This window comes from Columba livia, chromosome 7 (assembly GCF_036013475.1).
Source record: "Columba livia isolate bColLiv1 breed racing homer chromosome 7, bColLiv1.pat.W.v2, whole genome shotgun sequence".
NCBI lineage: Eukaryota > Metazoa > Chordata > Aves > Columbiformes > Columbidae > Columba > Columba livia.
Window position 1 is genome coordinate 4,552,287 of NC_088608.1, and position 27,193 is coordinate 4,579,479.

The window sequence follows — 27,193 nt, forward strand, 5'->3', positions numbered from 1 at the left end:
GTCTTCCTGGGAGAATAACAGCAATCAGTTACAAAGGAATATTATTTGCTAGTGTTATTCTTGTGAATAAGTAATACAAAAATTCATAAAAGGCTCAAATGTATTAATAGTTCTATTGAAGATTATATACTGTAGGCTGCATAAACAGAAAATGCAAAAATTCATTAGTTATTAAGTGCTTGTGTGCTTTCACAACCCTCAGCAAACCAATGTCCTTGTTATTTCAGAGAAATAAATGTAGCGTTCCATTTCGAGGCAAGAATCAAATGACATTTTTGTTCAACAACCTTGTTTATCTGACATTTTTTAGTAGATTTGCATACATATTTTTATATCCTTCGGAGAAAGGAATGTCTAGCTAGCTGCTGACTGCCTAAAACCTGTAGAGATGCCTGAGCAAATGAAGTTGAAATTGCTACATCTTAATTAATAAAGGTAACAGCCAAAACAAATACATACCAATCTGTCAATTGCATTTTTGATAGCGTGGAACCAATCCAATATGAGAAAGTCGATATCTGACTGGAGGAGGAACTCATTTCCTGACACTGTCGTGATCTGGGGAGGGTAAGGACACAGGTAAGAATAGAGCACACACCGGACAGACGATTTTCTTCTATTCTCTCTCCTACGCACCCAAATGCTGTTCCTTTGTACCAAGAATTATCTCCTGGAGTGCTGAATTACTGAGGAGTTTCAAACCTCTGTCTGAAAACTGTTTGGGATGTGTCACAACAAGCGAGATATTGTCTCAGCAAAGCAACCACTGAACACAAATAGTGCAAAAATAACGGGAATGTGACAAAAGTTAAGAAAACTAAGTGTTACAAGACACAGTTCAAATGTGAATCAAAGCACCCTGAAAAGAAACAAACGCAATATGAGAATGAATTACTTTTCTTTTCAGTTTATGTTTTTGTATTCTTATTTTCATATCTGGTACCTCCATTCTTGAATTTACACACTTATTATATACCTGTGATTCCAGAGTCCACTTCCAGGCATTTTGGTAAAATTAATAATGGCATTCTTTTTCTCATTAAAAAAAAAATAAATAAATTTACCATCAAAGATGGCTGTAGCAGAGTAATTAGGAACCCATTTATCATTAAAAAAATCCCCAGTTTGTCTGAATAGAAGTCGATTTACATTTTTGACCCACTCACTGGGAATATTTATCAAAAGAATATTCATTCCCCTGATAACGCTGTTTCGCTGCCTAACAATATTTGGTGAAAATATGCATGCGTATTCTGTTGGTCTGAACTTGTCAACCACCATGATAACACTGATACCTCACTTTTACATATATATATATTGTTTTGTTGTTGTTATTTTTTTTTTTACATACATATCTTTTTACCAGAGCAGATCTCCAGTTATTTTACACAACAGAAAGAAATGACCATTTTACAGATGGCAAAACTGAGGCTCAAAGCTTTGCAGCGCTTTGCCCCAGGATTATTCAGCCCCTGGTGCACGTGGCCATGGAGCACGACCCATGGCACAGGGATTCTGTGTGTTCACAGAGAAGTGACCAGAGATCTCCATCCCCACCGCATTTTGCAAGGGGCAGGAGTTCATCCTGACCATGCTCCAAACCAGCTCAGCTCCTGCCAGCTCTGAAACCAAAGCGTTATTCTTATTTTTACGTTGTTAAGCAAAATTCAGTAGCATGTGAGCATTGCGAACTTGAGTTTTAGTTTTGGGGATGCAAGGTTAGTTTGCACATAGGGGTGTTCTTTGGGGAATGGAGTTAAATGTTTTCAGGTCTTTCTCAGGGAGCAGACGAGCACAGTGGACAGCAGAGATTTTTTCCCTGACCAAAACATGAGGAAAAGCAGAGAGAAGCCATTAAGACCTGGCACAGCTTATTTATGTAAATCCATCAACCCAAAGTGCTACTGTTTCACTGCATCTGTCCCGTGTCAAGAGTTTTTACTAAAGCATAAAAGTAATAACAGATCCTCGCCAGTCAGGGTACTCCCCACATCTTTCTTAAAACTGAAATATGAACAGTAAAAAAAAATAAAAAAATTCAAAACAGCTTAATGTTTTATTAATTGTTCTATAAACCTCCCGTTATTGAGGAAATGCCTGTAAGGAAGGTTTCCAAAGTCATCAGCATTAAGGAAAATCCCATCAGCACAGCTCCAGCGGAGACATCCTGTGAGAGCGCTGCGGAGATTGTGGGAATGGTCCCCCGGCGCGGGGGCTGCCCGGCTGCAGATGTTCATCCCATCCGCACCCGTCAGGAACGGACCTCCCGCCACCCCGCTTGTTCCCCGTGCACACGGGAGAGTTATTTATTGGGGAAATTTTAATTCCGTTATTAATCCGCAGCCATAATGTTAATCACTATTCACACACTCACCGTTCCCTTTACCAAAACTAAAGAAAAACAAAAAAAAAGTCAAAATTCAACTTAAGGTGAGCAGTTGAAAGGACTGAACTCTGGTTCTGTGCCTGGCTCATGCAGCAAGGTTTAGGTTCGAAATGCATTTTATTAGATCACAATTTATTAATGTATACATGCAGATATGAATTAGACTAAACACAGGCAACAATTCAATCTAATGCCTCTCTTCCAGTATAAACAAATCATTATTAAAATTATAAAATGGAATAACATTTTCAAAGTAAGAGCAACGTATATAATTAGATTTACTGTATTTTGAAGGCTTAAAAAGGACACAACATAGTTCAGTCTTCCGTTCAGTAAATTCAGGCTTTATTAAAACACAAGTATTCAGCACTGCATAAACATTTGCACTGTACGATATGCAAAAGAGATACTACATTGCTAAGAAGACCAAAACAAAATACATGTTGAAAGTTTCTTTGTCTGAATGTGTTATTTTGATAACCATATATTATCAGTGTTTTATGAGCAAATCTGTAAAAACAGATCATAGAGTAGAGGGAAGAGAATTCATTTAAAATATACTTTTTGTAAGATATAGTTCAAGTCCTTTTCTTCCTTTCCTCAGACTAATCTTCAGAATAACTAGGCAGTTTCAAGAAGACTGCTACTGCTCTCTACAGTTTAAATGCATCCACTCCTTAATTACAGCCAGTAATTGACTTTGTTCTGCTCCATTCCAGTCATTCACAGGAAAGCAGTTCCAAAGGCTTTGGCTGGTAAATCCCATTTAATGTGCAGGTTTCCTATCCCACTTTTATATATTACCTCCTTAGGATTTCTGATAGATGGTTCTTGGAAGGGATTGCTAAACCATATTTGCACTTTGAACAATCGAATTTTCAACACCCTTGGGAAAAGACATCAGTAAAGAATGCTAGCTTTGACTAAACCTTGTGATTGAACAATTTATGATCACAGCCCTAAATGATGTATAACTAACAACAAGCATAAATTGTTCAATATTAAGGCGTGCTAACACACCGTCCCTGTATCAGGCTCTGCTGAAAGAAACAGAGGGACCAGAGAAACAAATGAAAAACAGATTTAAAAAAAAAAAAAAAATCAAATAAAAAAAAAGAAGAGAAAATGAAGTGCTCTGGACAGAGCTGCCAGTCTCCATTGTGCCAGGTACTTCACTTATTTAAACATTTCCTGAAATTCCTCTCTCATTGCCATCATTTTTGCAAGGGCTACAGTCTGGAATTAGCAATACCTTACCGGGCAGAATTATGATGCAGCTGTCGGCAATAAATAGCCACAAGGAATGACAACTGTCATTAACCCTCTTATTTGCAAAGGCTGTGCCCTTCAGGTACCTGGATTCTCTCTTTCTTGCTACAGCACCTTCGAAAAATCACTTCAAAAGCTCATATGGTAGTTTTACAATGAACTATAGGACATTCCTGCTGTTAAGCATTGATCCTCTGAAAATATCATCTCGCTGCAGGTAAATGTGTGTTAAATTCAATACTCTGCTGGGCTGCCAACAAAGTGTGGGAGGGGGGCAAGGGGCTGGCAGGTGTGAAACACTTCTAATGATATTCTACTTGTGGCTTATTAAGGATTTCTCTTGTCACCTTATAAAGCTGCAAATGGAAGGGTGAGCTTCTTTTGGGTGTCGCCATAATGATGTACCAAGGTTGTGTTCAACAAGATCCTATGTTATTAAACAAAAACCTACCTGTGTAGCTCCAGGAAACACAGGATATTGTATCAAATTACTATCCTTACTATTTTATAATACATAAATATACCTTGCATCCCACCCAGGGTCAGCAGCTATTAAAAATCCTATAAATCATCTATTTTTCCTGTGCTAGGTTATATGCTCTGGGACATGCTATTGTGCCATGCTTGGCTCTGTTCTTCCAGGACTTACAACCTTTATGGATCACCTGGATTACCTTTGGGAACGTGTCTCAGAGATTACTCCCTTTCATGGTAATCCTACACCAATGAAAAACAGGGCATAAAAGCTGGAAAAGTGCCATAGGATAAGCCCAGGGGCTTCTGTCCATAGTCATCCTACAAACTTTGGTCTTGGGACTACTACACTGCTGTGAAACAAAAAGTCTCCTTGATGAGATCCCTCTAGTTCTTTACCAATATACATTTCTATAGATACGTTTATTTCTTACATTTATTTTAGCTGCAGAACAGGGATGGAGGCAATTTTAGCAATCCTACTGATAGGCACTCTACGGAGATATGGAAAGGGGTGATAAATTCACACAGCAAAACAAAAATACAAAACCGTATTATTGATTCCCTCACTTCAAAGTGTACTTATGCATCTCTGGTGGCTATAACTATTATTTGCAGTGATGAACTATTTTCAGACAATGCCAAGAACAAACTTTAATACAGGAAGTGAAGGATCCTATGGGGAAAGAGAAATGCAGCAAAAAAAGCCTTCACAGTCTCTACCCTGAAGCAAATGGGAAAAAAGCAAGCAGATCAGGAAGCGTATGGCTCACGTATGGCCACCAAGAAACCACCACACAGTTCTTATTTCAGCCAAATACTGAAACAAGCCATTGTTCATCTCCCTCTGAACGTGGGACACTGGAAAAAATGCTAGACCATTGGGGTAAAGCTTCACATAACCTACACCAATGGTTCAGCATTGGATTATCAGACACTTGTGGACTGTGGAAACCCCATCAGACAGTAATCCAGTGCAGAAAACCTAAATTTTGATGTCACTTGGGACTCCTACAGCTTGTGGTGAACACTGAGTGATTTAAACTTGGATTGACAGATACCTCTGTGTGCAGAAATTCAATAAAATGTGTTCCTCTGGTTGCACTGTGCATTGGGATTGCTGCCCTTGATATGTGTAGGAAAAAAAGAGAATGTGAATCACTGGAGCATTTCTAGCCCAAAAATTAACACTCTTCCCCCTTCACACTACTCCATCTCACCTTGCTCACTCACAGGGGTGTTGTTTTTTTTTTCTTTTCCTGACCATGATAAATACCCTGATTCCCCATAAAGAAGAAAAATAATCTAGGCTTTTCCATATATTTTCCTGAGATGTCTTTGCAGGATGGGATCTATACACCCAGCCCACATAATAGGGGACATGCCACTCTTCATCTGCATGGCAGCCACCAGGGCTGGGGAATGGAGGAGGAGAATCAAAAAGAAAGGAGGAAAAAAGAAAGAAAGAAAGAAAGAAAGAAAGAAAGAAAACCCTAGGAATTTATTCTTTCTAATTATTCTTAATAAAAAAAATAATTAGAATATAATATAGCTTGAGAATAAATATATAAAATACAGATACTCATGTGTCCACACCCATTAGAATATAATATAGCTTGAGAATAAATACATAAAACAAAGATACTCATGTGTCCTCACCCACAGCAGAAGTAGAATTAATTAAAGTTGGGAGACACTATGCTCTTTAGTGGTTTAATTAACTGGATTTGAATTAAACAGGGACGGAAACATGTAAGTTTCTAAAAACATGTCAAAAGTCTAACTGCATTTCTGGAAGTTGAGCTCAAATTCCTTCTCACAGATAATCCAGTCTCTTGGCCATGTTTACGCTGAACGACTGAGCAGCAGAAAGGATAAATAAAATATCTCTCTGTGCTGAACTGTAGTGAGCTGAAAGTCTAATATTCAAGAAATGCAAATAAAAGAAAACAAAAAGGATCAGAGTTGAGCTGCATTATATCCATACTGCCTCACATATCCATTATATGATTCAACCTATCAAACAGAGGTAGTCATGGTTATGCTGATAGTTAAATGACTTAAAGGACTCTAAGATGTTTATGACTACCAAAGAAATTTCATTATCAAGCAGATTGTCTGTCTCATGCTGCAGTCTGGCTTTACCAATCTAGCAGTCCTTTGGATGTCGAGTAAAGTTAACATTGAAGTGATGGGGAAATATCAGCTTGAAAGAAAAGGTCTTCAACCAATCTTTCAAAAAAAATGATATTTGTTAAAAAAATTTGTGAGAAAGTATCTGCCTTGTGTTCCCAATGTTGCTAGATGTTAAGTAAATATATGCTGACTGCAAAAAAGTTGCTTTGGCAACTCTCTTATTAAAATGCATTTGTAACCCCCATCTGTCATGAAAGTTTTGAAAAGTTTGTTTACTTTGGATAGCCGCCTTATCCAGGGTTACCACAGCATACAATGATAGCAGTCTTCAGAAGTTGTGTGAGGAACAAGCCACTGGGGATCCATTTTTGTTTTAATTGGCACACACAAACACTTTTCTGGTCTGTCAAAAAGATCAAGCTAATATGCATGGCGGGTGTTATATTCTCAGCTTTTGGGAGTAGTAAAGCTCCCTTTATTTAAGTAATTTAAATGATAGACTGCAAAAACTTTGCAAGTCAGAAAAATGTTTTATACTTTCTTTGGGAATATTTGTTTTAAGCAACAGAAAATGTTCTACATATCTAAAGATGTTGAACCTTATGTTATAATTACCCTGTTTCCTACGACTTTGTAAAAATTACTCTGAAAACCAAGCATTGCAAGGCAGCAACAAACAGATCCTCTGTTTTCACAACTTTTGCCATATTAGGATTTGTAAGGCCAATTGCTGCCAGATGTTTATAAGATACATCTTCATTTGCGTTGCCTTGTGGTATGACTGATTTGCACATCCATTCTCTGGTAACATTCACAGGGTCATGGTATCAAAACAACCTGCTTACATATAATTTGTTTTTCGGTGAGGTTAACCTAGTGTTTGGACTATACACATCAATGGCTCTGAAGTGGATTCGGCTCTGCAAGATCTGGGGTCAAACATTCATGAAAGAACAACTTTTTAAATAAAATGGCGGTGTATCACTGATGAAAAAAGAATCTTTTCCTAAACTCATAGGACTGAGTCCTTCAACATAATTTAGCAATAAAATAATGAATTCTGGGACTGTTAAGAAGAAGTAGAAGAAAAAAAATCTTTGAGTCTCATGTTTCCTTTCTGCTAGCAATGAACTTGTAGTATATACAGGCTTATATTGCATTACATTAATACTAGCAAGGAGAGAATCAGGTCTTCTCTCTGCATTATGAGGCAAATATTTTCCTTCCTGGCTGTGAAGAATCTCAGTTGCAGAAGAACCGATTTATACCAGTTTTAAGGAAGATATTGAAAAAATAGGAGGTCACGATTAAAGCTGATTAGGCCCTGAGGGACCAAAACTCTCCCTTGGATTGCCTCCCTGGAGGGGAAAGCTCCAGTGCTCGGCCAGGGGTACTGGGATTCTTTCACTGGTTTCAAGGAACAGCTCGTCATTCTCCCCTTCTCACCCACCAGTGCAGGTCTTTATTTCTTCCTTCCCTTGGAGATGTGTGAAAAGAAAGCACACACTGTTTGATTGAAGGGGAAGAGCAAGTACTTTCTGCTAAAATTCCAAGGAATGTACTGGGACAAAGCGTTTTCTGCTGGTCTACTGAGCTGGTAGTATGCCCTGTGCAAGAAGCAGTTGGACTACTTGGATTGGCCTCTGAAAAACAGGATTTCCTTCAGCGGACAAAGAACTAATAAAGGAATATATGAGACTGACAGTGCAGCCTCCCATGTACCGGTACTACCCTTTGCTCCAGCCCCATGGACACACCATCCTTGCCATGGGAGCAGGATGGACAGATGGACTTTTGCCAGCCATTAAACCAAAGTCAGGGGAGATGGAAGTCACCAGACTTGGGAAGCAAGAAAGAAGTACCCACAAAACTGGCTCAGAGCAGAGAAACAAGAGAAAATAATTAAGACACAACTCAGTCGCCTCTGTGCATAGCAGGAAGTAGGGGAATAGACAATCGCACATTTTGTCCACAGATGAAGACTAAAGGCAATGTATGAATACCTACGGCAAGCTACTTTTCTCCTTGGGGTAATATTTTACTGTTATTGCCTTTGCAATCCGAGGCCATATATTACACAGCCACACACAGAGATATTGGCAATGGTTTCTCAGAGAAGTCCTGTCTTTCTTAGTTTTACCAGCTGGACAATACCTAGTGATGAATGGTCCTCCTGTCCAATTTTATATGCATGGTATAACACTTTGTGATATATGTGAATGAGACTCCATGTAAGTCCTCGTAACAAACAAAACAAACAAACAAACAAAAAAAAAAAAAAAACAAAGGGAGAATGAATGCTCTACTTTCAGCACAAACAAAGATATATATTTAAAATATATATGTACTATGTGTAAAGATTTCATTTCGTTGACTCTTATTTTAGCCAGAAATTTATTCGTCAGTAGCTGAGCATTTTACAGCTGCGTTATTTGCAGGCAGAAGCCGATACTGGCTTTTAGTATTTCATTTACTGACACATGTCTCCTATTAATAAGTGCTGAGACTGCACAATAAGAAAAAAAGAGATGTTGCTGTAAGTATCTTTATACTTATAGTAACGTATTTGGCCATGATTATAAGTGTTTATAAAACATTCAAGAATCGTTCCTTGTCTACTTACACTAATGAGAACACCTGTTAACTTTGGGGCTGCACAGACTTATTTGCATTGAATTCAGGTTTTTGCATACTGTACATCACTTTCTGAAACAATTAGATGTTTACAGAGAAATATAGCTAAAAGAAGAACAGCAGCTTGAATGCCCTCCAGCCCAAGTCAATGCTAATCCTGGTTTGAGTGAAAAGCAGAAAGCTGCTGAATTATAATACTGACACAAATTCAGTTAGCGGCGAACAAAGGTGTACCTGCAAATCCTCTGATAGCAGATGTTACTTGTGGGGATTGATACCCGCTGTTGAATAAAGCATCTCTTAGAGATGAAACGACACTACTGACTGGGATTTTTCATTGTTATATTTGCCATTTTCTGTTTTCTTTTTCTTTTTTTTTGTGACTCAAAACCTCTCTGTGTACTGAGCCTGTAGAACACGCGGTCGTTTTCCAAAACAGCTGTTTACATTATTTTATTAACTTGCCAAAACCCAATACAACAACACAAGTATCCTCTGACTGCTAGAGATCCAACACACCATCTCTGAAGGAGGCGGTTTTGTGGCCTGGGGCAAGAAGGCAGGAGGTCCCTTTCTATAAAAACAGGTCTACTGAACGGTAAGTGTAATATCCTGCTGCTACATGACCATGCCAGCTATTGTTTAATAACAATGCAAAACATCGAAGTTTGTCCATGATCAGAAAACCTACTCTGCCAGCTGTGTCAAGTTCCTAAGTGTGGCAAGCAGAAAAAAATATCATTGTTATCATCTTCCCTTGCAAGCAGGGAACAAACAATGCATAACATATTTGGTTTGCCTTTTCCCATCTTTATTTGTACATAAATATTAGGAAAATCTAAACAGGACTAAAAATGTTTTGAGTAAGGTTATCATATCCGTTTAAGAAAACAAACTTTTTCATCTGCAGCAATGGAAAAGATTTCCATTAAAAAAAAAAATTAGTGTTTTAATAAAAATGATGCTGTTGAGGTTTAGAACAAAGATTAATAAATTTTGTCACCTAGCTGAACTCTCATTTCTAAGGAGTCACAACCTTGTTAGAAAACTTGAATGGGTGATAACATATACATATACATTTCAAATACAGTTCCTAAAGGGCTATGAACCCTTCTCACACAGTTGTGGATTTTGGGTTGTTTTTTGGGGGGATTTGTTTGGTTTGGTTTCATTTGGGGATAAAAATATTTTATGTAATAAGCAGCATCACTCTATAGATACTGTGGAGACTGTTTTGCTCGAAGAATAATATATTCTAATTTTTGAAATCAGAAGTTCTCGTCATCTGAAAAAAAGTGGAACTTGAAGTGTCTTCAAATTCTTGCAACAGTTTCCAATCAGTTTTCAAGTGTTGGAGAATCCTGGGATTTTTCTTTAGGGATCGCGGAAGTGCACTGACAGCACTGGAAATGCACTGGTCTTCAAATTTATCACTCTATGTAGTAGAGTAGTAATGACGGAACGTTACTCAAAATATTACTTAAAATATCACATAACCAAGATATCAAATTATCTTTTCACAATAGGTGTCTAAGGGGAGCTTTTCTAGGCAAGGAGAATATAGCTCAGAACACAGTGAATTTCTTATTTAGTCAGCTAGCAGTAATTGTGTGAAAAACCACTGGAATATTTGACTATGTAGCTCACAAACAAGACAATCTACTTTGATCAATTTTGTAACGTATTGGTTTTTTTAAAAATTACAGTGAAATTAAGAAAAAGCATGAGAAACATAAGCCTCCTCTCTAGATCTTTGAGTTTCTACTATGCACTGGGATATACCAAATATTAAAAGCAATGACATTATTTTTAATAATATGCATAATTTTTAAAAGCATCTGATTTTTTTTTTAATAATGTAGACTTTTCTTATGTGTTAGAACATGATGTACACTTTGACATCTGTCAGTCAAGCTTCTGGCTATCACACTGGACAATCTGGAGGGATGCGTCACAATGTGATGTGGCATGCGGAAAAACTGAAGAACTCCATTTTTCCAAAATAAAAAAACACATCTTCTAGTTTTAAATAGAGAGAATGACTGCAAAATATTTGGCCATCAAGACTGTAAAGATTGAGGTTGGATAATCAATAACGTTTGTGGTTGAATTACCCACTGATAACAAGTAATTTCCTGCTATTCGTGAGGGGAATTGGGAAGTGGTTTTGGGGAATTTGGCAGACACTCTCCCTCTTTTCTAAATGTGCTGTGTCTGAAAGACTGATATTCCTGCTATTGCAAGCTTTGGGATGGTGCAGTATAGGCAAATGCAGGTTTGGGGTGACAGCTCTTACAGGAACTTAGGGATCTAAATATAAGAGAAGCTAAAAATAGGCGAAGTTATCAGGCACAGCAACGGGTGCCTATTTGGGTTTTGAGTCCTCCACACCACCATGATAAGACCATATTTATCTGCAGCCCCGTAACACCGTGATTGTTGCTCCAGTTCTTGTCACTAATAAATGTACAGTACACATGACAGGGAAATAAATAGTGGTTTAAAATGCATTACGGCCTCCTTGTCCAAAGATGTCATCATTGCATATTAATTCAAGCACTGTGGATGTGCCAGGAGACTTGTGCTTATCCAGCAACACAAACTGCAGATACAGAAGAGTTGTTACCAGAGCATCTCTCCACAGACCCCTGCCCTTCCCACGACGTTGTTGTAGATACCAGGTACATTATCATCAAACTCCACACCACACGACAACACAAAAGCAACATCCAATCCGCAACATACACTTTAAACTGTGTGGCAAAATGGAAAGTCGTAAGGAAACTAGAATTTCAGACTTTAGTTTCTGAAACTGTTATCTTACCCTGTATTACAACCCCACCCACGAACTAATCCTTGCACTGTACTCCTGCCACTAAATAATTAAGAACGTTATCAGATCCTTGACTGTGACAAAAGAAACGGAGAAGTTAACTCCCAGTGATTTGGGGCACTTACTCATTAACCAGAACTGGAAGAGCCGACTCCCTCTCTCTTGCTCATGTCTATGAACAGAGACATGTAAGTGGGTTTGAACTATAAACAGAACCAATTACATTAACATTTCCCAACACTTTCAAGAATAAGACGAGAAGCTTTTGTTTGTTTTGCAAAACCGTGATCTGCTATGCTAATAAGTCTAAAACTTGATTAAAAGGAAAGCATTCAAAGCAGAACCTGGCAGTGCAGCTTCTTATGTGCTTCTCTTTCATCTGCTGGAAGACGGGAGCCCTGATTCAGCAAGGTACGTCATTAAGCAATATGCAACTTTCCAAATATGAGTACTTGCGTTGTTTTCAGTCACAAGAGTGAAATGAGCGAATCAGCCAGACCAAAAATAGCAGAAAAAGTTCTATTTATTCACAGAGTGAATATTTCAGGGAACAAAAGATATGTTAGAGACAGTCAGTAAGAGCTGCATGTAAATTAACAGCAGAACCACAAGGAAAGTTAACTATCATTTATAAGCCTAACAGCAAAAGAAAGCTATACCTTTTAGCCCAACTGAGAGAAGAGGATACTTTTAACAAGGAATTAGAGAGGAGAAAACAAACAGACAAACAAAAAACAACAACAAAAAAAAACCCAGAAACAACAATTAAAAAACCCCACCACTTATCTGTTCCTTCACTATTAGAAGCAAACACAAACCTACTTGAAGAACACAGTATCAGAAAAGAAACATGATTTTTTTGTGTGTGTTTTAACCTTTGGCTATACTAGTCAAAACACAGCCAGATCAGCTTGAAAAAATGAGAGAAAAATAGTGACTATGTAAGAAATTATACCTAGTTTTCAGCTAAACTCTGGGTCTTCAATTGCCAACAATCCCCATAAGTCACTCCTTTGCTTTTAAGAACAGATGAACTGATTCTCTATCACAGCCAAGCTCATAATGTCTAAGATTAACTGGAAGTTACTCACATAGAAGATGACCTTACAAGGAATTAAGCCATAAATTAGATACTGCCAGAACTTGAGAATTAAAAGAAAAAATGAAAATGCTGAGAGTTTTAGGTGTTTAGAAATGCAATTACGCCATTTCATCTCTTATCGAAATGCAGACACACATAGGCTGAAACATTGTGGTGTAAAGCACACAAATACAGCACATCTAAATAAACTAGTGAAAAATACTACAAAAGGTGAATGTTTTTCAAAACTCTCACTTAACAAAGAAAGAGCGCTGACATCCAAATTATTCAGGAAAGCTGCTTTTATCGAAGGAGAGAACAGGATCTCAGTGTCACACTTAGCTCTGAATGATAACTTATTCCCATTTTTCACTGCTTTTGCTCGATGACAGGTCACTCACCTCACTACTGTCATGCGTTACAAAAATTAGCAACCAAGGAAATGTATCTAGATCACAGTTTTTTGTTTGAACTTGCTCATTTGCCTATACGTTCTATTTCCTACTAGAAACCCGTTCACTGCGTTCACAGGACTCACTTCACAGCCGACACGGAGCAAAAGAGACGGAGAACCTTGTGAATTTTCCCAATGTATCAGACTTACAGAAACACCTGTGCTAAATAACTTTGTGCTGAGCTACTGTGAAAAGCTGCAGTGTTAAATAGCAATCACAGTTTCTGATTTTTCACTGAGCTGGTTACTCTCCTGCTGGAGTCCTCCGAGCTGTCGTACAGAGCGTGAATGGTACCCATTTTAATCTTATTGCCTTTCTCTTTACTTACATTGTTATAGTCACGAATTTCTTTATTTATCTTGAAGTATCATTATGTCAATACAATGGGAGTTGAGCGGTGCCTGATAAAGTTGAAAAAAAATCTGTTCATAAATGCCTTTCATTTCTGAATTGAAACCGCTCATTCACTGACTGCTATAGGAAGATGAGAAGAGTTGAGGAAAATCTTCTAAGGCATTTAATTTGATACAGGTTTAAAAGTGTTATTTCTTTTCTTTAAAAAGATCCCAAACACAGTATCTAGGGACAAAACTACTGTAAAATTAAATAAACTTAGAAAATCACTGCCAATCCATTGCTTATTAAGGACTCTAGCGTTTATGTGAGAAAAAGCTCCAATTTCCATTTTACAAGGAAACAATGCCCTTAAATCTACCCAAGCACTTAAAAAAGATGCATTTGCATGTACACGGAGCTCATTATAGGCTTTAAGTGTGTTAATGATTAGACGGAAAACTTGTTCAAACAAATTATTGACTCTGCTAGTGAAGATCAGAGAGACGGTAAAGCTACCGCAAGCAGGTAGGGAAAGTTGCAATTAGGTTTGTCTGAGGATTATCTCATTTTGTCCTTCCCAGAGTGGTAAATAGCAACAACCTCAGGTCTGGGTGCAAATATCAAATACCCATACACACCTTCACACCTGGGTGGAGAAGCAGGTAGAAGTACGTGCTGCCACTCACAGCAACATCACCACTATCAAAATGATTCACCTTTTATATCTTTAACCTATCTACACGTGTTTCCTGCCAAACGAACCCCTCTGCAGTTCTTTAACAATGGCATCAGAGGAAAAGTCCAGGAAAGTGGGAGTGGAGCCGCTGATAATAGTGATTCATCTTCAGCGATGTCTGCATCAGTACGAGTGGAGACTGGAAGTCTGTTTAGATGCGACACTCAAGCTACAGTGAACCTACACCACTATATGCTTAGCCAAACCTTTTGAAAACGCAGGAGGGAAAAAAAAATCAAAAAGTTGTTGAAAATTTGCTACTTTCTGTTTTAATCAAAATTTTAAGTCATTCTGGTTTTCGCCAGGCTCCAGGCAGAAGAGAACAGCTCATGGTATTTAAATGAAGCTCCCACAACATTTTGCGGCAACACGATATTTTATGGCAGCGAGTGCAAAACACAGCGGCAGCACCACTGTAAACTTTGAAACGTTTCGAAGAATATCAAGCACCAACTGCGCTGCCAATGTGGTTTTCAGTACAACGGAAGGAGCGAAAATTATGCAAGCAACCGTTTCTCACAAAAGTAGTCCCAATGATTTCAGACATGGGTGATGTCTGTGATGAAGACTTGCAGAAGAAGATGCTCAAAAAGTATTAAAGAAAAATTACTTTCCAGTGCAAAGAAGGTAGCAACACTCCGACTCGTGTTTAGGTAGGTTCATCTGCGCTCCCATGGTTCTCATTTCCTACCGATGTGATGTGAAGTTTCAAATCTATAATTCATACAGGGATAAAGTGAGAATCTTCAGTGTTTTTCTTTCACTAAAAACCCTATTGTGAATGGCCCCAGGACAACTCCCCCAGCCAGGTAATTTAAACAGCAGAAAAGATAGGCAGATACATTATTTTCAACAAGGTCCCAAGGTGGCTTTCAATTAAGAAAAACAATTGACTGATGTTTCTCCGTCTGCTGCCAGGAAGCTCTATGTAGTATTTCTAGAGATTTTTCTCCACTCTACCCAACATGTGGGCTCAGTGTCAAGCTGTGAGTTTGTAAATCTTTTTCAGCACTTATCAGAGCTCAACATGAATTATGGTATTGCCAAATCGGCTTTATGCAGCTTTTTTTTTTCATACTAGAAGAAAATGTACAATTTTATGGTCAAAAAGAAACGTCTACATACTTGCAATGAGAAAATGCAGTCGGTTGTGCTTGTACTCCAGAGAAAAAATATTCCCTCCTTGTCCTGCACCTTTATAATCTTCAAACTTTGGAAAGTTCAGAGCTATCAAGCTTTACATGGTGCGCATGGCTTCTCTCTGTACCTTTATTAACTTTCTTAACGAAGATTTTATTAACTAAGACTTCATTAACTAAGATTTTATTAACTTAATGCAGGTTTCAAAATCACTGCTACTTTTGTGGATGATTTGCCTTAAAACCTGGGTTAATCTTTACTAAAATACCTTCCTTTTTGTTGAGGAATACTTAACACGGAACATAAATCAACCCTTCTGTTGCGGGCTAATAAACTTTGTGCGTGTGCATGTGTGTGTGACTTAATACCATTATAATAATATTATATGGCAGGCAAAAATATAATGAAAATGATAATTTGCCAAAAAGATTTAAAAAACACTGAGGTGTTACCTATCAAAAGTTCTCCTTCTGTCTATGATACAGCACAGATTGCAATCGTGACAGTAAATCTGGTGCTATTGTTAATGCCATGGCACTTTGGTTTTTGGCTTGCTTCAGTCCAATCTGTGACATGCTTGTGAATATCTTTCTTCTGTTCTGTCTGTATGGCATATGGATTTCTGGGATACAACGTCAGACCTATCCACATAACAAGTGTTCAGAGCACCTTATCATTTTAAAAAGCCAATTACTCAAAAAGACAAATGTGAAATGTTTCACATTTAATGATGAGCAAATCTGCAAAACAAATGCAATTTTGCTTCGTTTGAAAAAGTTTAGTTTAACTGTAAATATTGCAATGGAGTCCCTAGCAATACACACCATGGGTAGGGACAGGCTCATTTTATGCATATTGTACATCATCACTGTCACTTAAATCTGCAAGATTTTCCATGCTAAGTTGTTTTAAATAAATAGAAAGAAATGAGATACAAAAGACTGAAATATATGCTTCTGAATAGACTGTAAAAATGTCACTGTTAACACTGAGCATTGGACACTTAAAAAAAAAATATTTTGAAAGTCTCACCCAAAAAAACGAAAACTGCATATGTCTGCAGAGGTAAAGGTCAGTAATGAAACAATTAACAGCAAAAATACCAATCCATTTTTTAGAAATATTTGTCAATATATAAAGAATGTTTTGTACTGCACATAAGTGCTCAATTAATCCTGGATTAGTGGCCGTATGTCATATTCCCAGACTGAAATGATGGCAGCTGAAGAACTTGAATACACACAGGTTTCAAGCAAGATTTTGTAAGGACTTCAGGAGTGCAGAAATTGCTCCTTTCTGGTGCGGGACTAATAGAGCTCATAATTCAATGAGATCCCTAAGAATATGCATAATATATGTGCTGTAATACTGAGGTCAAAATACAGTACAGTCTATTTTTTTTTTAATAGGCTGTAAGTATATATTTATGCCTGCATGTCTGCAAAATATATAGGCACACGTATACCAGCCGCTGCTATAGACGAGTCAATGATTGTCAGTTAGCTAAATTGTAGGTGCTGAGTACCAGAGAAGAAATTAAAATGGTTATTGTTAATGTAGGAGCATATTGGACTAAAAGGCTGGGAGAACAGTGATATTAGGGGGAGTACTTGACCGAGCAAGGCAAATTGATTTATGTACAATATTTAAAAGATATGGGAAACATATAAACAGATTTTGATACTGAAGATTTTTGTGATTAATTTGATTTTTAAAACTCTCTCTCTAAATAGAGAACATTGGTAACAAAATGCTATAGAACATGGGAAACTGAATGCAGCTGGCACTGGTAATTTTAGAAGAAACTAATCTTGATATTTATAACATCGTGTAGCAAGCAGAACAGTTTTACCAGGCTGGGAATGTTGAAATTCAAAAAAGTTCACCTTTCAGCTATTGTGTTTTAGCTCCACTGCAGAAAACCAGAAATCAGCTGTTGCAAGGCAAATATTAAGGAAGTTTATTATGCTATATAACCATCGAGATACCTTTTTTAAACTGCCTGTGTATGTATTGCATTTTATATTAAATTTTTGTAATCCAGCTCAGGGACTTAATATACACAGCTGAAAAACCAGTTCATAAATATATATTTAGAAAGACAGAAAATATGCTAAGCTATACCATTAGATAAGAACCTTGTTTTAAATATATTCCTTTTATTATATATATATATATATATATATATATATATAATTATTATTTTTTTTATTTCCAAGCACTTTCTACTTAGGGTTTGATGTTTTTTACCTGTAGACTGCCTGTTATAATGAACTAACAACTAACGCATAAAAAAGAGGGTATTTTACCCTTAATCCTGGAAACAGCTGTAATAATAACTGCCCAAAATTTTGCTATTGCTGCACAATAGTAAGTATAAATTTACATGTAAACCTGTAAGAGAATGCAATTTAGCTCACAATTTCATTATGGTATTTAATTTCTACAATTTTCAATTGTAAGGGTAAAATAAACATTCATAAAACAAAATAGACCAAATTGTTTCATAAATTAAGCCATGTAACGTATTTAACTCCGAGTGATTTACATCAGAGGTTAATTTTTACCACTGTCTTTAGTGTTCAGGAATAATGAAGATAGAGGAATATATTTTTTAAAACGTAGAACTTTAATAAAGGTAGAGATTATAATTCGTAGGGGGCTGTGAAAACATTTAGCCTGCTTTTATACTATGTGGTTTGGGGCTTTTTTTTGCTTCTCCCTTGCACACCCACTCGCCAACTTGAGCGCCGCGTCGCAGATTTGAATGAAGTGAAAAGCTCAATGGGTAATTGTCAAAGTTCTTTCATTTCCCCCACTTTCACACGAGAACCAAATAAAGCCGGGAGAGTCTCCCACTTTTCCCAAACACCCAGGGATCAGCAGCATCCACCTGGAGCTGCCGAAGAGCACAGCTGAACCTCCCAGATCGCATCCCCTTTATTAATTCCACAAATACACCTTGGAAGCAAACACATTTCTCTCGTGTTTCGGGAGCCGATGTCAAATTTGCCCACCACCTAGCTCATGCAAAAATCTGTTTACGCACGTTCTCTCTCTGTCTCCTAGTATTACAAAAAAAGAAATGTCAGTAATAATCAAGCGAGGGTGATGAATTAAAATCTGAAATCGCTAACAAACCGATCTGTACAAAAGTGTCAGTGTTAAGATTTCCAGACTGGGGGCTGTGCGACAGAACGAGGAGCTCAGACAGAAGAAAACAGCTCTCCACTCCAGTACTTTCACCCCGTTAATCTCACATGTGCTTTGCTACGGATTTCTTGCTATTTTATTTTTAACCTCTGCTACCTTGTGGGAAGTGGGCTATTCCGAGGGTGCTCGCAAGCAAAGCTCTGATTTTACAGATGGATGTAAAGCGCTGTTAAATGAGAGCTTTAAGAAGGACTTTTTCCATTTACTTTGAGCTTAATCTGAAGTGGTTTAATCGCAGCTTGTACACATCTTCTTAAAAATTATTCTAAGGGAGGGGAGAAGTAGTAATCATGTAGGAAATCATCACGACAGGTGCTGGTTCCCATGATCCCCTTTACACTTCTAACATCATTAATGAAAACCTTTCTGGGCAATACCTGTGTCAGTGGGGTGTCAGGTGGTCATTTGGCAAGACAGAATAAGAAGGAAACAGATCAGCATTTTGAAAATGGCTCACTTTCCTTTTTCCTTATTATTTTTTGTGCATAGAGGGTTTTTGTGTGTGAGTTTTCTTTTTTTTTTCTTTTTTTTTTGCACCTGTTATTCTAAAATTTCTTTCAGTTACATTTCAAAACACTACAGTTGGGATCTCCTTGCCAACCTGAGATGGCATAAGCCTGGGTAACAGAACAAAATGTGAGAAGGTCCTTCTGTCTTTAACGCCTGTTCACCAATGAATCAGCCTCCAATTAATCTGTTTCTTCAGTAGGAGTTTAATAAAAGTCAAGCACACACATGTTCAGTCTTGTTTAGTATTAAAGCTGTGTTAACATTATCTGCCTAGCCAGGTCAAAAATCTTATATAATTAAATGCCAGAAACCATTTCAGAATTTTAAGGGCTTTACAATTTTCTGTAAGTAATGGATTACGCGAGGCAGGGTAGTTTAAATTTAAAACAGGATAGTGATGAGTGTGATGTCACTTTTCATTACATATCTTGGAAAAGTTTGTTTCATCGCCAAACTACACATAAAACCTACGTTATTAGATTTGCAATTTTGCATTTTTGTGAACCAGCAATCCAGATTTCTTTTCCACATCATGAAATATAAACTGAGTAGGTTGTGCACATCCTAGATTTCCACACTGTCAGTCAGGCTGTCCGCTATAATCACAGAGTAGGTTTTGCCCTGCTCAGCTGTGCCTCAAACTTGGCTTGGAAAAGCAAGGTATTATAATACCAGGATTATACTATGCTACTCCCTGCGGGAAGCGAGGTGGGAGTTGAACTCATCAAGTGATACAAAGAGTTGAACATCCGTGTTCTTGATTCAGAATGATACCTATAGCTCGGTGCAGGTTTTGCTCAGAAATAGCAGAAAGTCTGATCTCCAAATAAATACAAGCTCTCTATATTTAATAAAGTTCTAGCATTTCACCATTCAAACATGCCTATGATTTCTGATTGACAAAAAAAGGTTGAGACAAAAATAAAAACAGGAAAAAATGTAAAGATATTAATCACAAAGACATCAAAAGGTTGAATCACATATAAAATTCTGTCCATAAAACCTACTTTTCATATTCAAGTTATTAGCACTGAAGACACCATTTCCAAGGAAAGTGAAGAGCAATTTAATTCCTGCTGCCACCCAATGTTCAGCAGAAGATGCGGTTTCAGGCCCCGTGCTGCATCCTTAGTCCCCACTTTTCTCCTTCTCCATCCCCCTTGGAAATCCTCCCTTTTCCTCCCTTCTCTTCCTGTGGTTGAAAACCAGATATACTGCAGCCCCCTCCACCCATGACTCCTCTCCATCTTCCCAAAACAAATTCAGCTGTGGCATATTCTAATAATGTAACATATGTATAATGTACACAACAATGTATAACAAAACAGAGCCCAAACATCCAGGTTTCTCAACCTGTGCCAACAATACCATCTGAAGGAGGAATTAGAGAAGTCTTAAGAATAAAATTCAAAGGAGGTCTTAGATCAAGATTTCATCATTCCCAGGTACAAGGACAAAGGAAAAGAAGAAAAGCCGAGTATGTATATTTAAACAGAAGATTAACTCATATAACTAAATCTAAGAGTCTTCATAAGTTTTAAAGCATAGTAAAAGTTAAAAAAAAAAAATAGCAAAAAATGAATATGAGGGAGGTGAGAGAAGGGGAAACTAAAAAAAAAAAGCTATTAAAAATAGAGCTACAGAATACTAGGGATGCTTATAGCAACGGAGGACAGCCAGCTTTGGATAAACAAAGACGATTTTGGAAGTGGCACAGTAAAAATAGGTCAGCAATACATGTAAGTAGAAATTAGTATGATGGAAATGATTTAACAAGCCAATATACTCTACTCCACACAATTCCATGATCATTAAACAGTGAATGGGTGCTAATGTGGCAGGAGCAAAGCAATGTATAAAAAGTCAAATCAATACAGCAAGAACAGAACAGCATGCAAGCAGAAATAAAGACAATAGAAAACAACAGTGTTTTTAGTATAGTGACCCTATAAAATAAAGCTGATCAATATACAGGTAAAGGAGCGAGCAGTGTAGTCAGAGCAGACTGAAGTACAAGCAGGTATCAGTTTAATGGAAATATATAATTCAGCTCATTCTGCCAATAGGGTTGGACTGGAAAACAGGGCAATGCACCAATAAAGCAAACAATAACATAAAAACATCAGACAAGTATAAAAATAAAGGGAAGCAGCCCTGCAACCTCTTTTAGCCTGGTGAGCTTATACTCAGCAACTTTAAAATATACAAGTTTCTGTTATTTTTTATTAAAAACATGATTAGACTAATAACTCAGGTAACTTCAGTTCCCATGACACAGACATCTGGTAGCCGTGGCTAACAGAAAAAAGGCAGATGTCAAAGAACTTCAACTATGACCTCAAATTACTTGTAATATTCTGTTATTTGATTTGTACAAACAGAAAATGAAGTATAGCAGTTTTGAGATGTAAGCATGAGACTATCAGACATACATCTTTTATACTAAGCTTTAATTTTATGCACACCTAAAACCAGTTCTTATATACTTATACTGGCCACAGATAAAACCTTCTTTTCAGAATTTACAGGATAAAAGCATATTGTGATTTTTACTATTTCTACATTTTTCTGTATTCATTTAGTTGCACGCAATAAACCATTTTCCAGGGTTTTTTTTTAAAGCAAATTGATTTAAAATGAAAAGTTTGCAAATAAACCACTTGTTTTTCAACAAAGGCCTATAAATTATAAAATAACCATTATAACAAAAACACATTAACTGGATGTTGTGCCTGCTTGACACGAGGACATCTGGAGATCTGGGCAGTGTGTTTGCTGTGGTGGTATGTGAACTTTACTTTAGGATTAGAACAAAAAATGGCAGCCTCATAAACGTCTACACCATCCTTCAGAGAATAGTTGGCGACCTCATTACAGTAACGAAAAGTTGTGGTTACAAAGTGCATTTTGAGGAGAGAGAAAGAAATTATAAGGGAGAAAGAAACTGTTTCTTTCGGGCTGCAGCTCTGAATTTCAGGTTGAAAACGTTTGGTTTTTTTCCTATTCAAGGCTCTATTAAAACTCTAGTTAATCCTTCACACACCTGTACAAGAGTAAGTGTAATTATTATTCACCTCCATGGGGAAATGGAGGTGTAAGGATGGGGCGTGATGCCACTTGGTGGCATGACCAAGTCACCCAAGAAAGCTTGGGGTGTCACCACCCCTTGGAGACCCACATGTCTCACTGCTTTACTGGCTCATTCTTTTGATTAAATTCAAACAAATTCCTATTGCGAACGCTATCGTCGTGATGTAATTCCCTATTTTGAGGGATACTAAAGGGGGGAGCAGTTCCTCCATGGAGCAGCAATGCTCAGCGTGGTCCCCATCAGCACGCAGTGACAGAGGCTTTAGCTTGGAATTAAATGAGTTGACCCAACCGCAGTCAGCGGCGGGGTAAGATATAAATAAAGCACGTGGTGCCTCGCTGGTCTGAGCTCTGACGGCACATCTTTGCACTGACTCTTCCAGGGTCTTAGCCACTGCCACCTAAATTATGTCCTGACAAGTCCCTATCACCAGCATCATAAAGATATATACATTAAGGATTGTGTCTCCACTACAGGAGAATGTGGGGTGGCATAACAGCACAAACGTTCCTCCGCAGTTGTACCTAACACGAGTATCACACGGGTACGAATCAACAAGGGTAACATATTTCACTACAGTTAATTATCCCGATTTATCCCAAGAAACTAGGTTTTAGGCTGTAATCTGTGAGGAAATCTGCTGTTCTAGTCCTAAATCCTCCCCTCAGCCTGGTGATTATCAACCACATTTTTGTACAGGAGGGAATTAATGCCACATACGGCCTAAGCAGCTTTGAAGTCAAAAAAGGCCCAGACCTGTAATAACTTTTGTGCCATGTTATTGACTGGGGGGGGGGGCAGGGGCAAGCAAGGTGCCTGCGGTCACAGGCATTTTGGAGGGGTTTCTGTGCCCTCCTTCCATACTGCCCCTCCACAAACCCCAATATTACCCCTCGGCAGGGAACCCCAGGTATCTGCTGACACAGGCTGTGCCTCAAACCAGAGCTAAAAAGCTGGAATTACAATACAACCTGATTTTCCCATCTAGCAACAATCAATACAGCTTTAGAATTTGATAATAAGGAGCCTTTTCAGAAAATAATCATGTTTGTGGTGAAAGGCAGAGGTAATTCTTTTTTCCCTGAAAGTGCATGTGCGACGATTCCAGCAACATTTACATTTAATTTGATTATTAAACACTGTAATTCGGGTTTTTGCGTATATGTATGTGCGTGTGTGCACGTGAGTGTTTTCCACAATGTATTTTGGAAAGCCCAAATGAGGCTTTTGTTGGAACCGGTAAAGAGAACTGGAAGGAGGGAGTTGGGGAAATAAAGAGAAGAAAGAAAAAAAGAAGGGGAGGGGGAAGGAAAGAAAAAGGGGAGAAAAAAAAGGAAATAAGGGAGGAAAAGGAAAGAGAAAAGGGGGAATGAAAAAGGGGGAAAATTAAAAAGGAAAGGAGGGAGAATAAAAAAAAAAAAAAAAAAAAGAAAAAAGGAAAGGAAAAAAAAAAAAAGGAAAACAGGAATTAAATAATAAAAAAAGGGGGAAAGAAAATCCTATCCAGAGCCATGCATTTATTCAAAAGCATTTCAATCTGCGTGCACATCTTCATCACTTCAGTGATAATTAAATCTGGGAATCACAGGTGATGTCCTCGCACAGTCTCTTTGCCGGGCTCCCACCGGGCCAATGAAGCGGGGCTCCCTGTGAGGCCTGTTAGCACAGATCAGGTGGTAATGTGGAGGGACAGATGAGCTTTAGCTGACAGATGGCAGGATGACCTGGAAAACCTGCCCCCTTTTCTGGGATCAGGCAGCAGCTGACAGGTATTATTTCATAAAATAACGTCTAAAAGGAATCGCCAGGGTCTTCGCATTAATCTGAGGCTGCAACCAGCCATGTAACGTTTATGTCAGAACAAATCTGTCTCTATGCAGGAGAAGGAAAGTGGTTTTTGATGAAGTTGTTCATAAATTTTAATATAATATGCCTGATGGTGTCAGATATAGTCTCATATCTCTTTTATATTTAAAAGCTCTAGTGAAACATAGAAATATTCAATCTCCAACAAGCTACTTTTAAATAACTAAAAAGTTAACCAAGGATACCTTACTGCTTCTCCCCATTTTCAGCAAAGAATTTGCATGTGTAATCTCCATGTTTTTAAATGAAAACATCTCAATTGCATGAAATCCTTTTTGTAATTGGTACTAAACAAAGGCACCACTAACGCTTCTGCAAAGTTGTTTTATAAAACCAAATTAATGACTGACACAAGGAAATAAAAAAGCAGTCTTATATGAAGCTGCTTATCAGCAACGACTTAATTAAACACACCTAAAAAAATAACTATTTTTTTAATCTTTAAAAACTTGAGCTGTGTCTGCTTTGAGGACTGAAGCAGTGCGTTAAAATGCCCTCTCCAGGCACATGACATTTGAAAGTTTAGGCACAGATGAATATTTGGGGAATTCAAACACCTGGATCAGGTCTGGGCTTGCCAGCCCTCCAAATTTTTTTGCAAGCTAGAGAGAAATCAAGGTCGTGCTTCCCACCTCACTCCTTCCTCGATACGGCACCAGCTACTTCAGCTACACCCTGATAAATTCAGAACTCGGTAATCAGCATTAATATGCAAGCAAGTATCAATCCAAAACCTGCTAATGAAAATGATTACACTGTTATATTCATCTGAATCTTCTATTAGCTACTGAGGGGCTTATACCAGCGATATGCAGGTCTCACTGTCTTTGCGGTGCCACCTTAAAGACCCCTTGTTCACTTTTTTCTCTTTTATCGTCTTTTAGTTGTAGAGAATCACCTGCTTAAATATCTCTAAGGGTACTAGTAAAAAAGAAAAACAACATACATAACAGATGCGCGAGTGAACCTTGGGATGAATGTATTATGGATACAGAACCATCATCACACACCTCATAATCACTTTTTCACCTGCCCATCTGGTGCAGACCTGTGGCTTGTTAGTAATGCACTCGGATACAGTAAAATGTGCTTATCAAAAAGAACAATTAAGCAGAAGCTCGAACGGTGCAGTTAGCATGGTTTGCGGAGAAAAATGGGATGGAAGAAAAGAGACACGGCATCTTGATTTTGGAAAGGTATGCGCAACGCTTCCATGTTTGAAAAAGTAAGAGGAAAATGGCAAGTCTTTTACAGAACTTTAACAAAACCACACGCCTTTTGTTTAAAAGGTCCTAGAATGTGAATCTTTCAGCATAGTGTCTTCCATTTATTCACCAAGCAAGCAAAGACAAAGGCAATACAAGCTTCACCTCCAATGCTCTATAAATAGGTCTAAATTCTGATGGAGAGAAATCAGCTTTAGGCTCAAGAGGTTGACTCATCACCTTAGGCTCTCCATTAAGGTTGCAGTAATGATTTAATAATATTCCAATGGAAAGTGGGTTATTGTTTTACCATAATCAAAAGATGAAGGATTTTAATCACCAATAAAATAGATAAAGGCAGAAAAACCATCACACCATTACCTTTGCTCTCCCTTTGGTTTCTTTGGTAGTTTTCCATTGTGAATCCCCTTCTGGAGCTAAATCTACTGAATTCCTTGGATTCTTGATTACTATGGATGTCTGAACAAGCAAAATCTCATTTACCTTTCCGGCACTGGACACACGACAATACACAGGCTATTGACACACACCAGCTTTCCTTGAGGTACACAGTGAATTAAAGTAATAATTTCTATTGATATTCATGACAGTTACTTAGCTGGGTCCGCTACTGTTAAGGAAGATATTTCACAAGACTATTTCTCTTGGTGTACCTGACCTAAAAAAAACCCTGAAAACCAAACAGATAATCACAGATTCTGTGGTAGCTCTTGTGTAATAGTTCTTGAACTTACTTTACTGCATCAGGCACAAACACTTCTCTAGTGTATGAAAAAAATCACAAGATTTTGCTTCCTTTCACTCTATTTCATCCTCTCAGATGCACAGCAAAAAAGTAACTGGAGAATTGTTTATTAGTGATTATTTTTTTCTAAGTATCATCTCATATAATGTTCTCAGCCTAGAATTAAAATACAATTTTACAGATTAAAACATTACCTGCATTAATTTACAAGCTTTCATATACCAACCAAAAAAAGAAAAAAAGCCACGAATTCCACCTTGCTTAGCTTTAAAGATGCTTCATGTGTCAACATGCCGATGTTGCACCACCTACATACTTGGAGCTTACAGATTCCACAGACATTTTTTATAAGTCTGCAATACAGCTCAAGAGCACCTCATCTCCTCACTGATAATGTGAACTACAAGATGTGTGTTTTATACTAAGACATAAACTGGCCTATGAACAAGATTCTAGTTTAACAGCAACATCAAAGGGTCCTGAAGAACAAGTCAACAGAAAGCGTACACTACAACCGTGTTATTCTACTGAGATGGATGCATGCTCTCCAAATTCCACCAGTTAGTTTTTTCTCACATAAATTTTGTTATTATTAATAGAGATACTCAGTGAAAATCTTTGCATGTGCCTAAGATATAGACACAGATATGTAAATCAATATTTGCATAAGGACCTCTATACTCCCCAAGCCAAAACTGGTTTGTTTGATTAGTCAAGTAAGCCTGCTGTATTAATTGGCTCTGGCTGTCATAATTAAAAGAACAATGGGGTGTTTCTCAGGTCTGCTAGTGATGTTTGAGCATACCATAGTTTTGAATTTATCATATAAGCACACAGTTAATTTTATCTCAAAATAAAAATAATACTGGAGTTCAGACTCATTATTTCCACAGGGGAAAACTCAATGGAAATCCATTCTCCAGTGGCATAAGAAGCACTAACACAAATCCTACATACATATGGATAATTTGTAGTAATCAGACATTCCAAGCCCTTGCTTGAAAAATATGTTCTAGGAAGTATATATACCCTTATTCAAAACTCCAAAGACATATTATGATT

The 27,193-nt window shown here is 37.7% G+C and overlaps 1 protein-coding gene across 9 annotated transcripts in view; it reads right to left on the bottom strand.

The window, feature by feature from the left end:
* Window positions 1-27,193, bottom strand: part of ARHGAP15 (Rho GTPase activating protein 15) — a 362,427-nt gene that overhangs the window by 196,281 nt on the left and 138,953 nt on the right. For all 9 annotated transcript variants that reach the window (XM_065070247.1, XM_021296541.2, XM_021296543.2 and 6 more), the window contains one exon: window positions 460-558. In XM_065070247.1, coding sequence (XP_064926319.1) covers window positions 460-558 — 99 coding nt within the window. The remainder of the gene's footprint in view (window positions 1-459; window positions 559-27,193) is intronic.